Source organism: Nomascus leucogenys, chromosome 19, assembly GCF_006542625.1.
Source record: "Nomascus leucogenys isolate Asia chromosome 19, Asia_NLE_v1, whole genome shotgun sequence".
Taxonomy (NCBI): Eukaryota; Metazoa; Chordata; class Mammalia; order Primates; family Hylobatidae; genus Nomascus; species Nomascus leucogenys.
Window position 1 is genome coordinate 70,734,021 of NC_044399.1, and position 13,633 is coordinate 70,747,653.

At 52.3% G+C, this 13,633-nt stretch overlaps 1 protein-coding gene across 2 annotated transcripts; it reads left to right on the top strand.

The window, feature by feature from the left end:
- The first annotated feature begins 9,949 nt into the window (after positions 1-9,949).
- Positions 9,950-12,420, top strand: SLC16A11 (solute carrier family 16 member 11). Of its 2 annotated transcripts, XM_030799891.1 has the most exons (5): positions 9,956-10,263; positions 10,519-10,726; positions 10,965-11,108; positions 11,275-12,042; positions 12,130-12,420. In XM_030799891.1, the coding sequence occupies exons 2-5, from the start codon at positions 10,525-10,527 to the stop codon at positions 12,357-12,359; spliced, it is 1,344 nt and encodes a 447-aa protein (XP_030655751.1). In that variant the 5' UTR covers positions 9,956-10,263; positions 10,519-10,524; the 3' UTR covers positions 12,360-12,420. The 2 variants fall into 2 exon arrangements, with proteins under 2 accessions (XP_030655752.1, XP_030655751.1); XM_030799892.1 differs by having other exon boundaries at positions 9,950-10,726.
- The last annotated feature ends 1,213 nt before the right edge of the window (positions 12,421-13,633 follow it).

The following is a 13,633-nucleotide window of genomic DNA, read 5'->3' on the forward strand; positions in this document are numbered from 1 at the left end:
GAACCCATCTGCTTATAGACACTGAAAGCACTAGGTTCTCACTCTCCCTGCCACCCCTTCCAGCTAGGATGAGGGCACGTGGCCTAGGTTCCGGTGGTCAGGAAGGATCCCTGGACTTGGATTTGAGGGCGCAGAAGCAGAGCACATGTCTGAGGAGCAGCAGCCGTTTCCAGGCCCAGTGGTCACAGAGGGCTGCCAGCAGCGACATCTAGTGTCCTGTGGTGATAACAGCGGCTTTAGCGACCCATTACAGGCTTGTGGCCTTTGCTCCTGCCAATCTTGGCTTTGTAGGTTTCTTGGTGATTTTGTGAACTACGCAGTATCCTGTAATAAACCATTTCTTTCCTTAAATAAGTCAGAGTTAGTGCCCATGGCTTAGGACTCACAACTTTGATATAGATGTTGGCCAAAGTCTCAGGCTGTTAATAGAATATGCCAGGTAAGACACATTTAGGCTGGGCGCGGTGGCTCATGCCTGTAATCCTAGCACTTTGGGAGGCTGAGGTGGGCCTGAGGTCAGGAGTTTGAGACCAGCCTGGCCAACATGGTGAAACCCCATCTCCACTAAAAATACAAAAATTAGCCAGGCATGGTGGCACATGCCTGTAATCCCAGCTACTCGGGAGGCTGAGGCAGGAGAATCACTTGAACCCGAGAGGCGGAGGTTGCAGTGAGCCAAGATCACACCATTGTACTCCAGCCTGGGCAACAGTGCGAGACTCTGTCTCAAAAAAAAAAAAAAAAAAAAGACATATGTGGAGATTTAGACACAGACCAGGTGCAGAGCCTTTAGCTGGGCACTTTCCCCTACTGTCCCTGATCCCCTGTCCTGGATTCTGGGCTGTCCAGAGAGACCCAGGAGTCAGGTCCTCCAGACCCCCAACATGTAATAGGGTGGGAAGGGGGTGGTGACGACAGAAGGGATGAGGCCTGGATTGGAAAAGGCACTGGAGACAGACTTGGTAGAGGGTATAAGAAAGGAGTAATGTAAATACAAAAATTAGCCGGACGTGGTGGTGGGCTCTTATAATCCCAGCTACTTGGGAGGCTGAGGCAGGAGAATTGCTTGAACCCAGGAGGTGGAGGTTGCAGTGAGCCGAGATCACGCCACTGCACTCCAACCTGGGTGACAGTGAGACTCTGTCTCAGAAAGAAAGAAAGATAGAAAGGAAAGAAAGAAGAGTAATGTAAGGTAGGATTCCCAGCCCATCCAAGGCCTTGGCTCCAATCTAGCTCCAGCCTTAGCTCTGTCTCATCTGTACCCCCTCAACCCTATTACCAGGCTCCCCACAGCCTCAGACTCAGCAAAGTCCTACCGCAGTCCCAGTCCCCACACAAGGAAGGCTCAGGAGACTCGGCTCCATCTCCCTTCTTCCAATTGATATGGTCATCCAAGCAGACTTGTTCCCCATACACAAGGAGCCCCTGGCCTCCTGCTTCAATGACCCACTCCCCATTTCAGAGCATCTCAGCGATGTGCTACCTGGCCCTGAGCCACAAACCCTGACCTTTGTGTCCTTATCCCCTCTGCAGGTCACGTGCTTCGCCCACTTTTCCAGGCCCTGGTGTGGGCTTTAGATCTATGCTGACTTTCCACGGCCTGGTCTCTGGGTGATCCAGGGAAGAGGGCATTCTGGGGGGTGAAGGGTGAGAGGCAGCTCTATTAGGTCTTAGAAACCCAGGCCAGGCGCAGTGGCTCATGCCTGTAATCCCAGCACTTTGGGAGGCTGAGGCAGGCGGATCACTGGAGGTCGGGAGTTCGAGACCAGCCTGACCAACATGGAGAAACCCCATATCTATTAAAAATACAAAATTAGTCGGGCGTGGTGGCACATGCCTGTAATCCCAGCTACTCGGGAGGCTGAGGCAGGAGAATTGATTGAACCCGGGAGGCTGAGATTGTGGTGAGCCGAGATCATGCCATTGCATTCCAGCCTGGGCAACAAGAGCGAAAATCCATCTCAAAAAAACAAAACAAAACAAAAAGCAATCTAAGATCAGCTGAGCCAAGCAGTATAGAGCCTCATATTTTTGAGCACCCCAAATAGACGAATGTTTCCTGTGGGAAACGCCACTCACTCTTGCCTGCCCGCCTCCCTCACCGTCCACCTTCTGCAGAGGGAGCCCCTTGGTGGGGGTGCTGGGAAATAGAGGGGCATAGTTCAGGGCTTCCCTGAGGCTGCAGACTCCAGAGGCCCCAAGAACCTCCAGCAGGAGCTCCCATGAAAAAGCCCCAGAGCAGTTTTAGAGTTTGCAAACATAGACGCATTCCCAGCTCCTGTGGTCCCCAAAGCAAATGATGTGCCATGCTTGACACTCTTTTACAATCTCCCTATAGACATTATCTAGCTCAGCATCTGCTTTGAGGGCTGTCCCCACATGGGCAGGCCTTCGTGGTTTGGTCTATCCGCGACTCTTTCCTGTACCACTGCTGCATTCTGTGGAGCACCAGGCACCGAGTCCACTCATTCAGTGACTCCTTTGTTCAATGTTTCTCTCATTCAGTGATTCACCACTCACCTTTGGTATCTTTGTGTGTGAGAATTCCAGAAATCGGGCCGGGCACGGTGGCTCACACCTGTAATCCCAGCACTTTGGGAGGCTGAGGCGGGCGGATCACGAGGTTAGGAGATCGAGACCATCCTGGCTAACACGGTGAAACCCTGTATTTACTAAAAATACAAAAAATTAGCCGGGCGTGGTGGCAGGCACCTGTAGTCCCAGCTACTCGGGAGGCTGAGGCAGGAGAATGGTGTGAACCGGGGAGGCGGAGCTTGCAGGAGCCGAGATCGTGCCCCTGCACTCCAGCCTGGGCGACAGAGCGAGACTCCGTCTCAAAAAAAAAAAAAAAAAAAAGCCAGAAATCAATGATGTAAGGTCCCACCTCCAGGGCCTTGTGGTGCAGGGGTAACATGGGGAGTAGTAAAGGGCCTAAGACAAAAATGGACAATTTCCTCTGGGGCTGATCAGTAGTGGGATTGGAACTGTGAATAGCCACTGTCCTCCAGCCTGAGCAACACAGTGTGACCCTGCCTCTAAAAAAAAAAAAAAAAAAAATTAAGCCACGCTCGGTTGCTCACGCCTGTAATCCCAGCACTTTGAGAGGCTGATGATCCGGGAGGATCATGAAGTCAGAAGCTTGAGACCATCCTGGCTAACGTGGTGACATTTCATTTCTATTAAAAATACAAAAAATTAGCTGGGTGTGGTGGTGTGCACCTGTAGTCCCAGCTACTCGGGAGGCTGAGGCAGGAGAATGTCGAATGAGCTGAGATCCCACCACTGCACTCCAGCCTGGGCAATAGAGTGAGACTCTGTCTCAAATAAAATAAAATTTAAAAAGATGATATCACTACAGGCTGAGAAGTGCTCTGATGGGGTTAACACAGGCAGATAGGAGCTGGCGTGGTCAGGTGGGACTTTCCAGGGGAGGCCTTGCTGCACCTTGGCAGCTCCCCACCACCCCTAACAGCAGTGTGCCAGGGAATAAAACCTTGGAATAAATATATATATCTTCCTGGAGAGTTATAGTTTTTTCTTGATGATATGAGGAGAAAAAGTTCAATAATTTATCTTGTCCTTTAAAGCATTATGTTCCTATGAAAACATCCATCAAAAATGGTTATAAAGTAGAATGTGGCTGGGTGCGATGGGTCACGCCTGCTAATCCCAGCACTCTGGGAGGCTGAGGCGGGTGGATCGCTTGATCTCAGGAGTTTGAGAGAGCTTGGACAACATGGAAAAACCCTGTGTTTTGCCAAAATACAAAACTTTGCCAGGTGGGGTGGTGTGCGCCTCAAGTCCCAGCCACTTGGGAGGCTGAGGTGAGATGATCACTTGAGCCCAGGAGGCGGAGGTTGCAGTGAGCCGAGATCCTGCCACTGCACTTGGCGACAGAGTGAGACTCTGTCTTAAAAAAAGAAAAAGTAGGCTGGGTGCGGTGGCTCAGGCCTGTAATCCCAGCACTTTGGGAGGCCGAGGCGGGCAGATCATGAGGTCAGGAGATCGAGACCATCCTGGCTAACACAGTGAGACCCCCGTCTCTACTAAAAATACAAAAATTTAGCCGGGCGTGGTCGCAGGCGCCTATAGTCCCAGCTACTCGGGAGGCTGCGCCAGGAGAATGGCGTGAACCTGGGAGGCAGAGCTTGCAGTGAGCCAAGATTGCGCCACTGCACTCCAGCCTGGGCGACAGAGAGAGACTCAGTCTCAAAAAAAAAAAAAAAAAAAAAAAAAAGGTAGAATGAAAAATTCTGCATGAATTTTTGACATAAAACAAGATATTTCAAAGAAATTTCCTACATGCAAAAGGTGAACTCTCCTTGCGCCTCTGATTGTGGCATGACTCGTCTCTCCTCTGTATTCAGCTTCCATTATTAGTATTAGTGAGTGCTACCTCAGTGGACATTTTGGAGTAGTATCAGCCTCTGGAGGAATATCTAACTTCCTTAGCCTGGCCTTCAAGGCCTTTCAGACGGGACCCTCTGCCCAGCAGCTTAATCCTACATTATCCTCCTACACATGCTCGGTTCTCCACACAGCGGCTATTTATAGCTCCCCAAACAATAAACAATGTGCCAAGCTGGTTCATGCCTTTGTGATTTTCCACAAGCTTCTCCCTTTGCCTGGAATGCCCCTGCCCACAGATCCATCTGGCAAACTCCTACTCATCCTTCAAGACCCAGCCCAAGGGGCTCCTCTTCTGTGAAGCCTCCCAGCAGTCCTAAGAGGAATGAGTTAGTTCTTTCCATGAACCACTCTACGGTGTATGTGCCCCCGTCCTTGTGCTGAGAATTCTTTTCTTTATGTGATGATCCTCTGATTTGATTGTGGGGCTGGGAGGGGAGAGACTGTATCTTATTCACATTTGTATCCTGAACCCTAAGCATAGCACCTGGCACGTGGTAGCTGTCTATAAATACTTTGTATGAAGGACTGAATGAATAAAATTTATTTTGACTTTTTTCTTCTCTATTATTTTTTATTTTTGAGATGGAGTTTTGCTCTTGTTGCCCAGGCTGGAGAGCAATGGCGTGATCTCGGCTCACGGCAACCTCTGCCTCCCAGGTTCAAGCAATTCTCCGGCCTCAGCCTCCCTAGTAGCTGGGATTACAGGCGCCTGCCACTACGCCTGGCTAATTTTGGATTTTTAGTAGAGACTGGGTTTCTCCATGTTGATCAGGCTGGTCTTGAACTCCCGACCTCAGGGAATCCACCTGCCTTGGCCTCCCAAAGTGTTGCGATTACAGGCGTGAGCCATCACGCCTGGACTTATTTTAACTTTTTGAAATGGAGTCTTGCTCTTGTCCCCCAGGCTGGAGTGCAGTGGCACGATCACGGCTCACTGCAACCTCCGCCTCCTGGGTTCAAGTGATTCTCCTGCCTCAGCCTCCCAAGTAGCTGGGATTACAGGCATGTGCCACCACATCCAGCTAATTTTTATATTTTTAGTAGAGACGGGGTTTCACCATGTTGGTTGGCCAGGCTGCCCTCAAACTCCTGACCTCAGGTAATCCACCTGCCTGGGCCTCCCAAAGTGTTGGGATTACAGATGTGAGCCACTGTGTCCGGCCTTCTCTTTTGTTTTTAGAGTTAAGACAGGGAAACCAGCATTTTCACACAAACTTTGGAAAATGCTAAGGGAAAAGAAATAAGAAAAGCAGAAATTTCCATTGAATCTCTTTATAGCCATTCACATTTTATAACCCATGTGGCTCTACTGAGAACTTACCAGGGCAATGTGGTGCCTTGACCTTGAGGCATTAGCAGAGGTAGCCAGGTGGGAAAGGGCTGCCATGCTGTTGGGTCCAGCCAGGTTCCTCAACTCACAGCAATAGCGGCAATGGAGGCCGAGCGCGGTGGCTCATGCCTGTAATCCCAGCACTATGGGAGCCTGAGGTGGGCGGATTACTTAAAGTCAGGAGATCAAAACCAGCCTGGCAAATATGGTGAAACCCTGTCTCTACTAAAAATACAAAAAAATTAGCTGAGTGTGGTGGCGGGCACTTGTAATCTCAGCTACCTGGGAGGCTGAGGGTGGAGAATCACTTGAACCTAGGAGGCAGAGGTTGTGGTGAGCCCAGATTGTACCACTGCACTCCAGCCTGGGCAACAGAGCAAGACTCTGTCTCAACAAAAAAAAAAGAAAGAAAGGAAAGAAAAGAAAATAGCAGCAATGAGCTCTAACACGTACATTTTGGCACTGTTCTAAGTTCCTTACTTATATATGTTTTTACAGTGACTCATTTAATTCTTATAACAACCCATCAGGTAGCTACTGTTATTACCCCCATTGTAGAGATGAGGAAACTGAGGCACAGAGAGGTTGAGTCACACTTGCTTATAATCATATAGTTACTAAGTGGTAGAGTATGGGCAAAAGATTACCTAGATGCCGAGGCAAGAGACTGAAGGCACAAGCTGTTTCAGTGTAATAAAGAAAATAGTTAGAATAAAAATAGTCATAATACAAATTAGATATAGAGATGATCATGGACAATTATCAATCATTATTATAGACATTATTAATCATTAGCTTTTAATATTACTTTTTGTTGCATTACTAATATAACCTAGGAATAACTGGCAGGTATAGGGTCAGGTGCTGAAGGGACATTGTGAACAGTGACCTAGAAGACAAGAGGACCTTCTGTCACGCTCACATAAGGGCCGCTTGAGGGCTCCTTGGTCAAGCAGTAACGCCAGTATCTGGGAAGACACCCGTTACTTAGCAGATCACGAAAGGGAGTCTCCTTTCCTTGGAGGAGTCAGGGAACGCTCTGCTCCACCAGCTTCTTGTGGGAGGCTGGATATTATCCAGGCCTGCCTGCAGTCATCCGCAGGCCTAAACCCCTCCCTGAGGTGCTGTGCTTCAATGCTCACGCTCCTTGTCCACTTTCATGCTCCTCCCATACTCCTGGTTCCTCTTTGAAGTTCATAGTAGATAGCGGTAGAAGAAATAGTGAAAGTCTTAAAGTCTTTGATCTTTCTTATCAGTGCATAGAAGAAAACGCTGACCTATGCTGCCTTCTCTCTCTACTTCGGTTACCTAAAAGGGAAGGGCCCCCTGTCCTGTGATCACGTGACTTGCTTCACCTTGTCAATCACTTAGAAGATTCACCCTCCTTACCCTGCCCCCTTGTCTTGTATGCAATAAATATCAGCGCGCCCAGCCGTTGGGGGCCACTACCGGTCTCCGCATCTTGATGGTAGTTGTCCCCAGGGCCCAGCGTCTTTTCTTCTGTCTCTTTGTCTTGTGTCTTTATTTATTACAATCTCTCATCTCCTCACACGGGGAGAATACCCGCTAAGCCCTGTAAGGCTGGACCCTACAGTAGAGCTGGAATTCAACCTCAGGAAATCTAGCTTGGGAGTCCATTCTCCTAATCTCTGTGCTATTTTACCTCCGTGAGCAAAAGATGACAAGTTTTGCTAAGAATATAGGGAGCCTGAGGTAGGAGAGGAATGTGCCCTTTCACAGCCCTAGTCCCAGGCTCTGGGATGCCCTTCCGGCTTCGTAAGCATCCTGCGAAAGTGCTCAGCGTCACTTAGCACAACTCCCAGACGCAGAGGGCCCGGTCTTCGCTGACTGCCCTGCATTTCTGCATCACCATGGGGAGACAGTGATTCGTTTAGCTTGGAGCAGAGTCTTCAGCAGCCTTCTCAGGAAGCGGGATCCCTGCCCTCCCCGGTGGCTGAGGACCTGCTGGCCCCGCCTCCCTGGTGGCTTTCACAACAGCACTCCAGGCTGGGGAAACCGGTGGGGCCACTTTCCTAAGGTGTGTCATGAACAGGACGTTTCAAGCAGAGAGCATGACATATGCAAAAATTGAGGAGTGAGAAAAAGCTAGGCATGTCCACAGAGCAGAGAAGACAGTGGCTGATGGGAGGCTGCGAAAGGGAGAGAGGGGAGATGGTTTGGAACAGTAACCTAGGTCTACCTTTGATTATTGTAAAAGGCCTGTACAAATAGAGAAATGTATTTTTTTCCCTCTATGGGCAATGGAGAGCCATTGCCTATAGTCATGCTGTGTCTTTTATGTTTACAGTTTTGCTCCTTAAGAAGCTGTTTTTCTTGTCTTTACGTGCAGATTCTTTCCCAATAATTAGGAAACACTGCCATCGTGTGGCTCAATGGATGCATGCTCCAAACTTAAGTTGCTGAATGTTCTATCATATTGTTTAATAATTAAACCAAAGAACACATCTGTGAATTCAAACAGCTGAGGTAAAGAATGTCAACCTGTCAAAAAAGGACATTTTCAAAAAATCAATACCTGGGTTCGATGACCTGATTTTTTACTTTGCTTTTAAAATTGTAACCTGGCCAGGCATGGTAGACTGTAATCCCAGCACTTTGGGAGTCCGAGGTGGAACGATTGCTTAAGTCCAGGAGCTTGAGACCAGCCTGTGCAACATACTGTGACCCCCTCTCTACAAAAAAAAATGAACAAATTTAGCCAGGCATGGTGGTGTGGAGCCTGTAGTCCTAGCTACGCGGGAGGCTGAGGTGGAGGATTGCTTGAACCTGGGAGGTCGAGGCTGCAGTGAGCCATAATGGCAGTACTACACTTCAGCCTGGACAAGACCCTGTCTCTATAAATAAATACACACACACACACACACACACACACACACATAAAAAATAAAAAATAAAATTCTAACCTAAGTGTTTAGAGATTCTGATCTCAAGAATCCTTTCTATTCCCAGTGACCCCTTATTTTAGACTCCTAAGTTTTCTGTCCCTGCAATGGTTCCGCCCTTTCCAGGGCAGTTTGCATCAAGCTGTATCCAGGATCTTTCCCTTAACTGTGCCAGATTTTGTTTCAGTCCTGGGATTGTTCTCCCTGTAGGTCCCACAGTTGGACAGACCTAAATTCAAATATTCATACCATTTTTTCCCTGTGAGCTTCAGTTACTGCATCTATAAAAGAGGCATGACATCGGCCGGGCGCCGTGGCTCACTCCTGTAATCCCAGCACTTTGGGAGGCCGAGGTGGGTGGATCATCTGAGGTCAGGAGTTCCAGACCAGCCTGGCCAACATGGCGAAACCCCGTCTCTACTAAAAAATACAAAAATTAGCTGGGAGTGGTGGCAGGTGCCTGTAATCCCAGCTACTCAGTAGGCTGAGGCAGGAGAATGGCTTGAACTTAGGAGGCAGAGGTTGCAGTGAGCCGAGATCTCGCCACTGTACTCCAGCCTGGGCTACAGAGTGAAACTCCATCTAAAAAAAAAAAAAAAAAAAAAAGCGACACCTTCTTCATACGGTTATCATAAGATGAAATGATAGCATGTGTAAATGGTGCCTGGTACACCGCAGGTCTTCACATTGAGGGAGTCCTGTTTCATCCCTCTGTCCTTGAGGGCCTGGTATTTTATTTTATTTATTATTTATTTATTTATTTATTTTTGAGACAGAGTCTCGCTCTGTCGCCCAGGCTGGAGTGCAGTGGCATGATCTTGGCTCACTGCAACTTCTGCCTCCCGGGTTCAAGCGATTCCCCTGCCTCAGCCTCCCAAGTAGCTGGGCCTACAGGTGCCCGCCACCACGCCCGGCTAATTTTTTCGTATTTTTAGTAGAGATGGTGTTTTGCCATGTTGGCCAGGCTGGTCTCGAACTCCTGACCTCAGGTGATTCACCCACGTCGGCCTCCCAAAGTGCTGGTATTACAGGCTTGCACCGCGCCCGGCCTGGGGATCTGTTATTCTAAGCACAGAGCTGGCACTCAGTGGAGGTCTGTGATCTGATTGATATCCGAGATTTACCTGGTCCTCAGCAACGTTCCTGAGAACAAAACTACTCATCCCCTCAGGCTTTTGGGGCCATCCCTATTTCCACGCGTTGGCAGTGGACCCTGGCCTCGCTGGGGTTTGCAATCCGCTTGTCTCCCCTGCGCGCAGCAGGTGGCAGGTGCATGGATGCGAGCAGGGCAGGGCCCCTCGGCATTCATTCCTCTCCCCTCCCTCCCCGGGCCTGGGGGTTGTGTGTGCACATAATTCAATCCCCGTGGGACTGGCGTCTGGCCTCACGCGCGTCTTGGTGGATTGGCTGTTTCAGCTCGCCCCCGCCCTCCGTACACCTCGCGTCCCAGGTGGCTCGGGCCCCTGTGGTGATCTCTGTTTACCGAGAGAGCCTGTCCAAGTTGGGCTCCATCGCTGCCTTCACTCCCCTTCGGGGCCCCCGCCCACCTGGGAAGCAGAGAGAAAGCCGGGCCCAGCCCTTCCTCGCCCTTCCCCTCCCCGCACCGCCCGGAGAGGTCGGGTAAGGGGGAAGGAGTGTGCGTGGGACGGGGAGCCTCGGGCCTGGGGATCTGGCTGTCCCCGTCCCCGTACCTAGCGCGGACCCGGGAGTTCCAGCCCTAGGCCAGGCTCCGGCTCCCTCCGCCCCGCGCCATCGCGCTCGGGGTGACGGGCCCACCCCGGGCGAGCAGCCAGAGGCTGGATCTCAGGGATGCCAGCTCCCCAGCGGAAGCACAGGCGTGGAGGCTTCTCTCACAGGTGTTTCCCCACCCCGCAGACGGCGATGACCCCCGAGGCCGCCGGACCCCCGGACAGGGGCTGGGGCTGGGTGGTGGCGGCCGCAGCCTTCGCGATAAACGGGCTGTCCTACGGGCTGCTGCGCTCGCTGGGCCTTGCCTTCCCTGACCTTGCCGAGCACTTTGACCGAAGCGCCCAGGACACTGCATGGATCAGCGCCCTGGCCCTGGCCGTGCAGCAGGCAGCCAGTGAGGGGGGCCCTGAGGGGGGAGACGGGAACTGGGAGGAGGAGCTGTGAGTGGAGGGATGGGAGACCCACCTGATTACCCGACAACCTGAGAAAGGGCGACCGGCTCTAGAAAAGAGTGCATCTTGAGGTCAAGGAGAAGACTCATTAGTTTGAGGGAAGCAAACAGCCAATGAGAAGTGTTGAAGAGAGTTTGGGGGCCCGGGGGCGTGTCTTCCGTTGACTCCGCCCCCTTTCAGGCCCCGTGGGCAGCGCCCTGAGCACACGCTGGGGGGCCCGCCCCGTGGTGATGGTTGGGGGCGTCATCGCCTCGCTGGGCTTCGTCTTCTCGGCTTTCGCCCGCAGTCTGCTGCATCTCTACCTCGGCCTGGGCCTCCTCGCTGGTGAGGGAAGTGGGATGCCCGGGTCATTCAGGGTGAAGGTGGGGACAGGAGCTTGTTGGGATCTGGGGTAGCGAACGAGGCAGGGGCCTGGTGCGGCGAGCCGAGCTGGGAATGCTGGGGCGGGCGTCCCCAGTTCTGGCCCCCATCCCCTCCCATTCATTCGCAGGCTCTGGTTGGGCCCTGGTGTTCGCCCCTGCCCTAGGCACGCTCTCGCTTTACTTCTCCCGCCGTCGAGTCTTGGCGGTGGGGCTGGCGCTCACCGGCAACGGGGCCTCCTCGCTGCTCCTGGCGCCCGCCTTGCAGCTTCTCCTCGATACTTTCGGCTGGCGGGGCGCTCTGCTCCTCCTCGGCGCGATCACCCTCCACCTCACCCCCTGTGGCGCCCTGCTGCTACCCCTGGCCCTTCCTGGTGACCCCCCAGCCCCACCGCGTAGTCCCCTAGCTGCCCTCGGCCTGGGTCTCTTCACACGCCGGGCCTTCTCAATCTTTGCTCTAGGCACAGCCCTGGTTGGGGGCGGGTACTTCGTTCCTTACGTGCACTTGGCTCCCCACGCTTTAGACCGTGGCCTGGGGGGATACGGAGCAGCGCTGGTGGTGGCCGTGGCTGCGATGGGGGATGCGGGCGCCCGGCTGGTCTGCGGGTGGCTGGCAGACCAAGGCTGGGTGCCCCTCCCGCGGCTGCTGGCCGTATTTGGGGCTCTGACTGGGCTGGGGCTGTGGGTGGTGGGGCTGGTGCCCGTGGTCGGGGGCGAAGAGAGCTGGGGGGGTCCCCTGCTGGCCGCGGCTGTGGTCTATGGGCTGAGCGCGGGGAGTTACGCCCCGCTGGTTTTCGGTGTGCTCCCCGGGCTGGTGGGCATCGAAGGTGTGGTGCAGGCCACGGGGCTGGTGATGATGCTGATGAGCCTCGGGGGGCTCCTGGGCCCTCCCCTGTCAGGTAAGGACCTGAGCTCGCAGATCTGCGTACTTCTAGCCTCTGCCCCTGGGGTTCGAGGCTTCTAAATTCCCTTACCCATCTCCTCAGGCTTCCTAAGGGATGAGACAGGAGACTTCACCGCCTCTTTCCTCGTGTCTGGCTCTTTGATCCTCTCCGGCAGCTTCATCTACGTAGGGTTGCCCAGGGCGCTGCCCTCCTGTGGTCCAGCCTCCCCTCCAGCCACGCCTCCCCCAGAGAGGGGGGAGCTGCTTCCCGCTCCCCAGGCAGTCTTGCTGTCCCCAGGAGGCCCTCGCTCCACTCTGGACACCACTTGTTGATTATTTTCTTGTTTGAGCCCCTCCCCCAATAAAGAATTTTTATCGGGTTTTCCTGAAACCACCAACTGTTCACCAATCTAGGACCCTGAAAATATTTTACTTAAGACAGCCAGAAAGGCTGGTTCAAAGGAACAGGATCCCAGAAGGCCCTGGATGTGAAGAAGGGTGACTGTCCAGCCAACCCATTTCTCTTTGCCCAAGTCCTGGCCGTAACGGAATCTTTGTGAAGTTGTCTGGCAGCCAGTTTCAGTGTGTTGCTGGGGTTGGGGGCGGGTTGCTCGTGGGTGCTATCTGCCCCATCTTCATGTCCCTTACCCTAGTCCCCAGACCTCCCAGACTTAACTCTTCCCTGCATTTCAACCTCCTTCTATGGGCCTGAGGGAAATACAAGAATCCTAGGCCCAGACTTCAGCTCTATCAAAGCTATTCACACATCTATACTGTATCCTCAGCATTCTCTCAATTTCTTTTCTTTTCTCTTTTTATTTGAGACAGAGTCTCGCTCTGTCGCCCAGGCTGGAGTGCAGTGGCGTGATCTTGGCTCATAGCAACCTCCGCCTTCCGGGTTCAAGCAATTCTCCTGCCTCAGCCTCCCCAGTAGCTGCGACTATAGGCACACGCCGCCACACCCGGCTAATTTTTGTATTTTTAGTAGAGACGGGGTTTCACCATCTTGGCCAGGCTGGTCTCAAACTCCCGACCTCATGATCCACCCGCCTTGGCCTCCCAAAGTATTGGGATTACAGACGTGAGCCACCGCACCCAGCCCTCAATTTCTTTTCTAAGCCACAGGGATAATGGGGAAGAGGGAGGTATGTGGTGGTGGCCTGGAGAGCAGATTCCAGGGTTAAAATGCCTTGGGTCATCAGAGCTCCTGGCCACTCTCCTCCACTTCGAGGCATGACTCCATTCGGCCAACCCAAGCATATGGGCCCCAGCTCATTTTGAGGCTGTGATTATTATCCAATTTTCTTATTGGATTTTATCTCAAAGGGACAGTTTTGTTTCCCAAACATGTGTCTTCAGAGAAGAAACTTAGGAGGCAACACTAGAGATGTTATATAAAACATGATAAGTCTCTTGGCCTTTGATTTTCACAGTTGATTCACAGCTCAGTGAAGCAGGAACTCCCGGATCCTTCAAAACTCCTGGGTCCTTTAGAAAAGGTTAGGGGAGGCTGGGTGTGGTGGCTCACACCTGTAATCCCAGCACTTTGGAAGGCCGAGGTGGGTGGATCACAAGGTCAGGAGTTCGAGACCATCCTGGCCAACATG

Coding starts and splice junctions, on each gene's coding strand:
- SLC16A11 (XM_030799892.1), top strand. CDS start 10,453: ATGCCAGCTCCCCAGCGGAAGCACAGGCGTGGAGGCTTCTCTCACAGG. Junction 10,727..10,964: donor GGCCGTGCAGCAGGCAGCCA/GTGAGGGGGGCC, acceptor GCCCCCTTTCAG/GCCCCGTGGGCAGCGCCCTG. Junction 11,109..11,274: donor CGGCCTGGGCCTCCTCGCTG/GTGAGGGAAGTG, acceptor ATTCATTCGCAG/GCTCTGGTTGGGCCCTGGTG.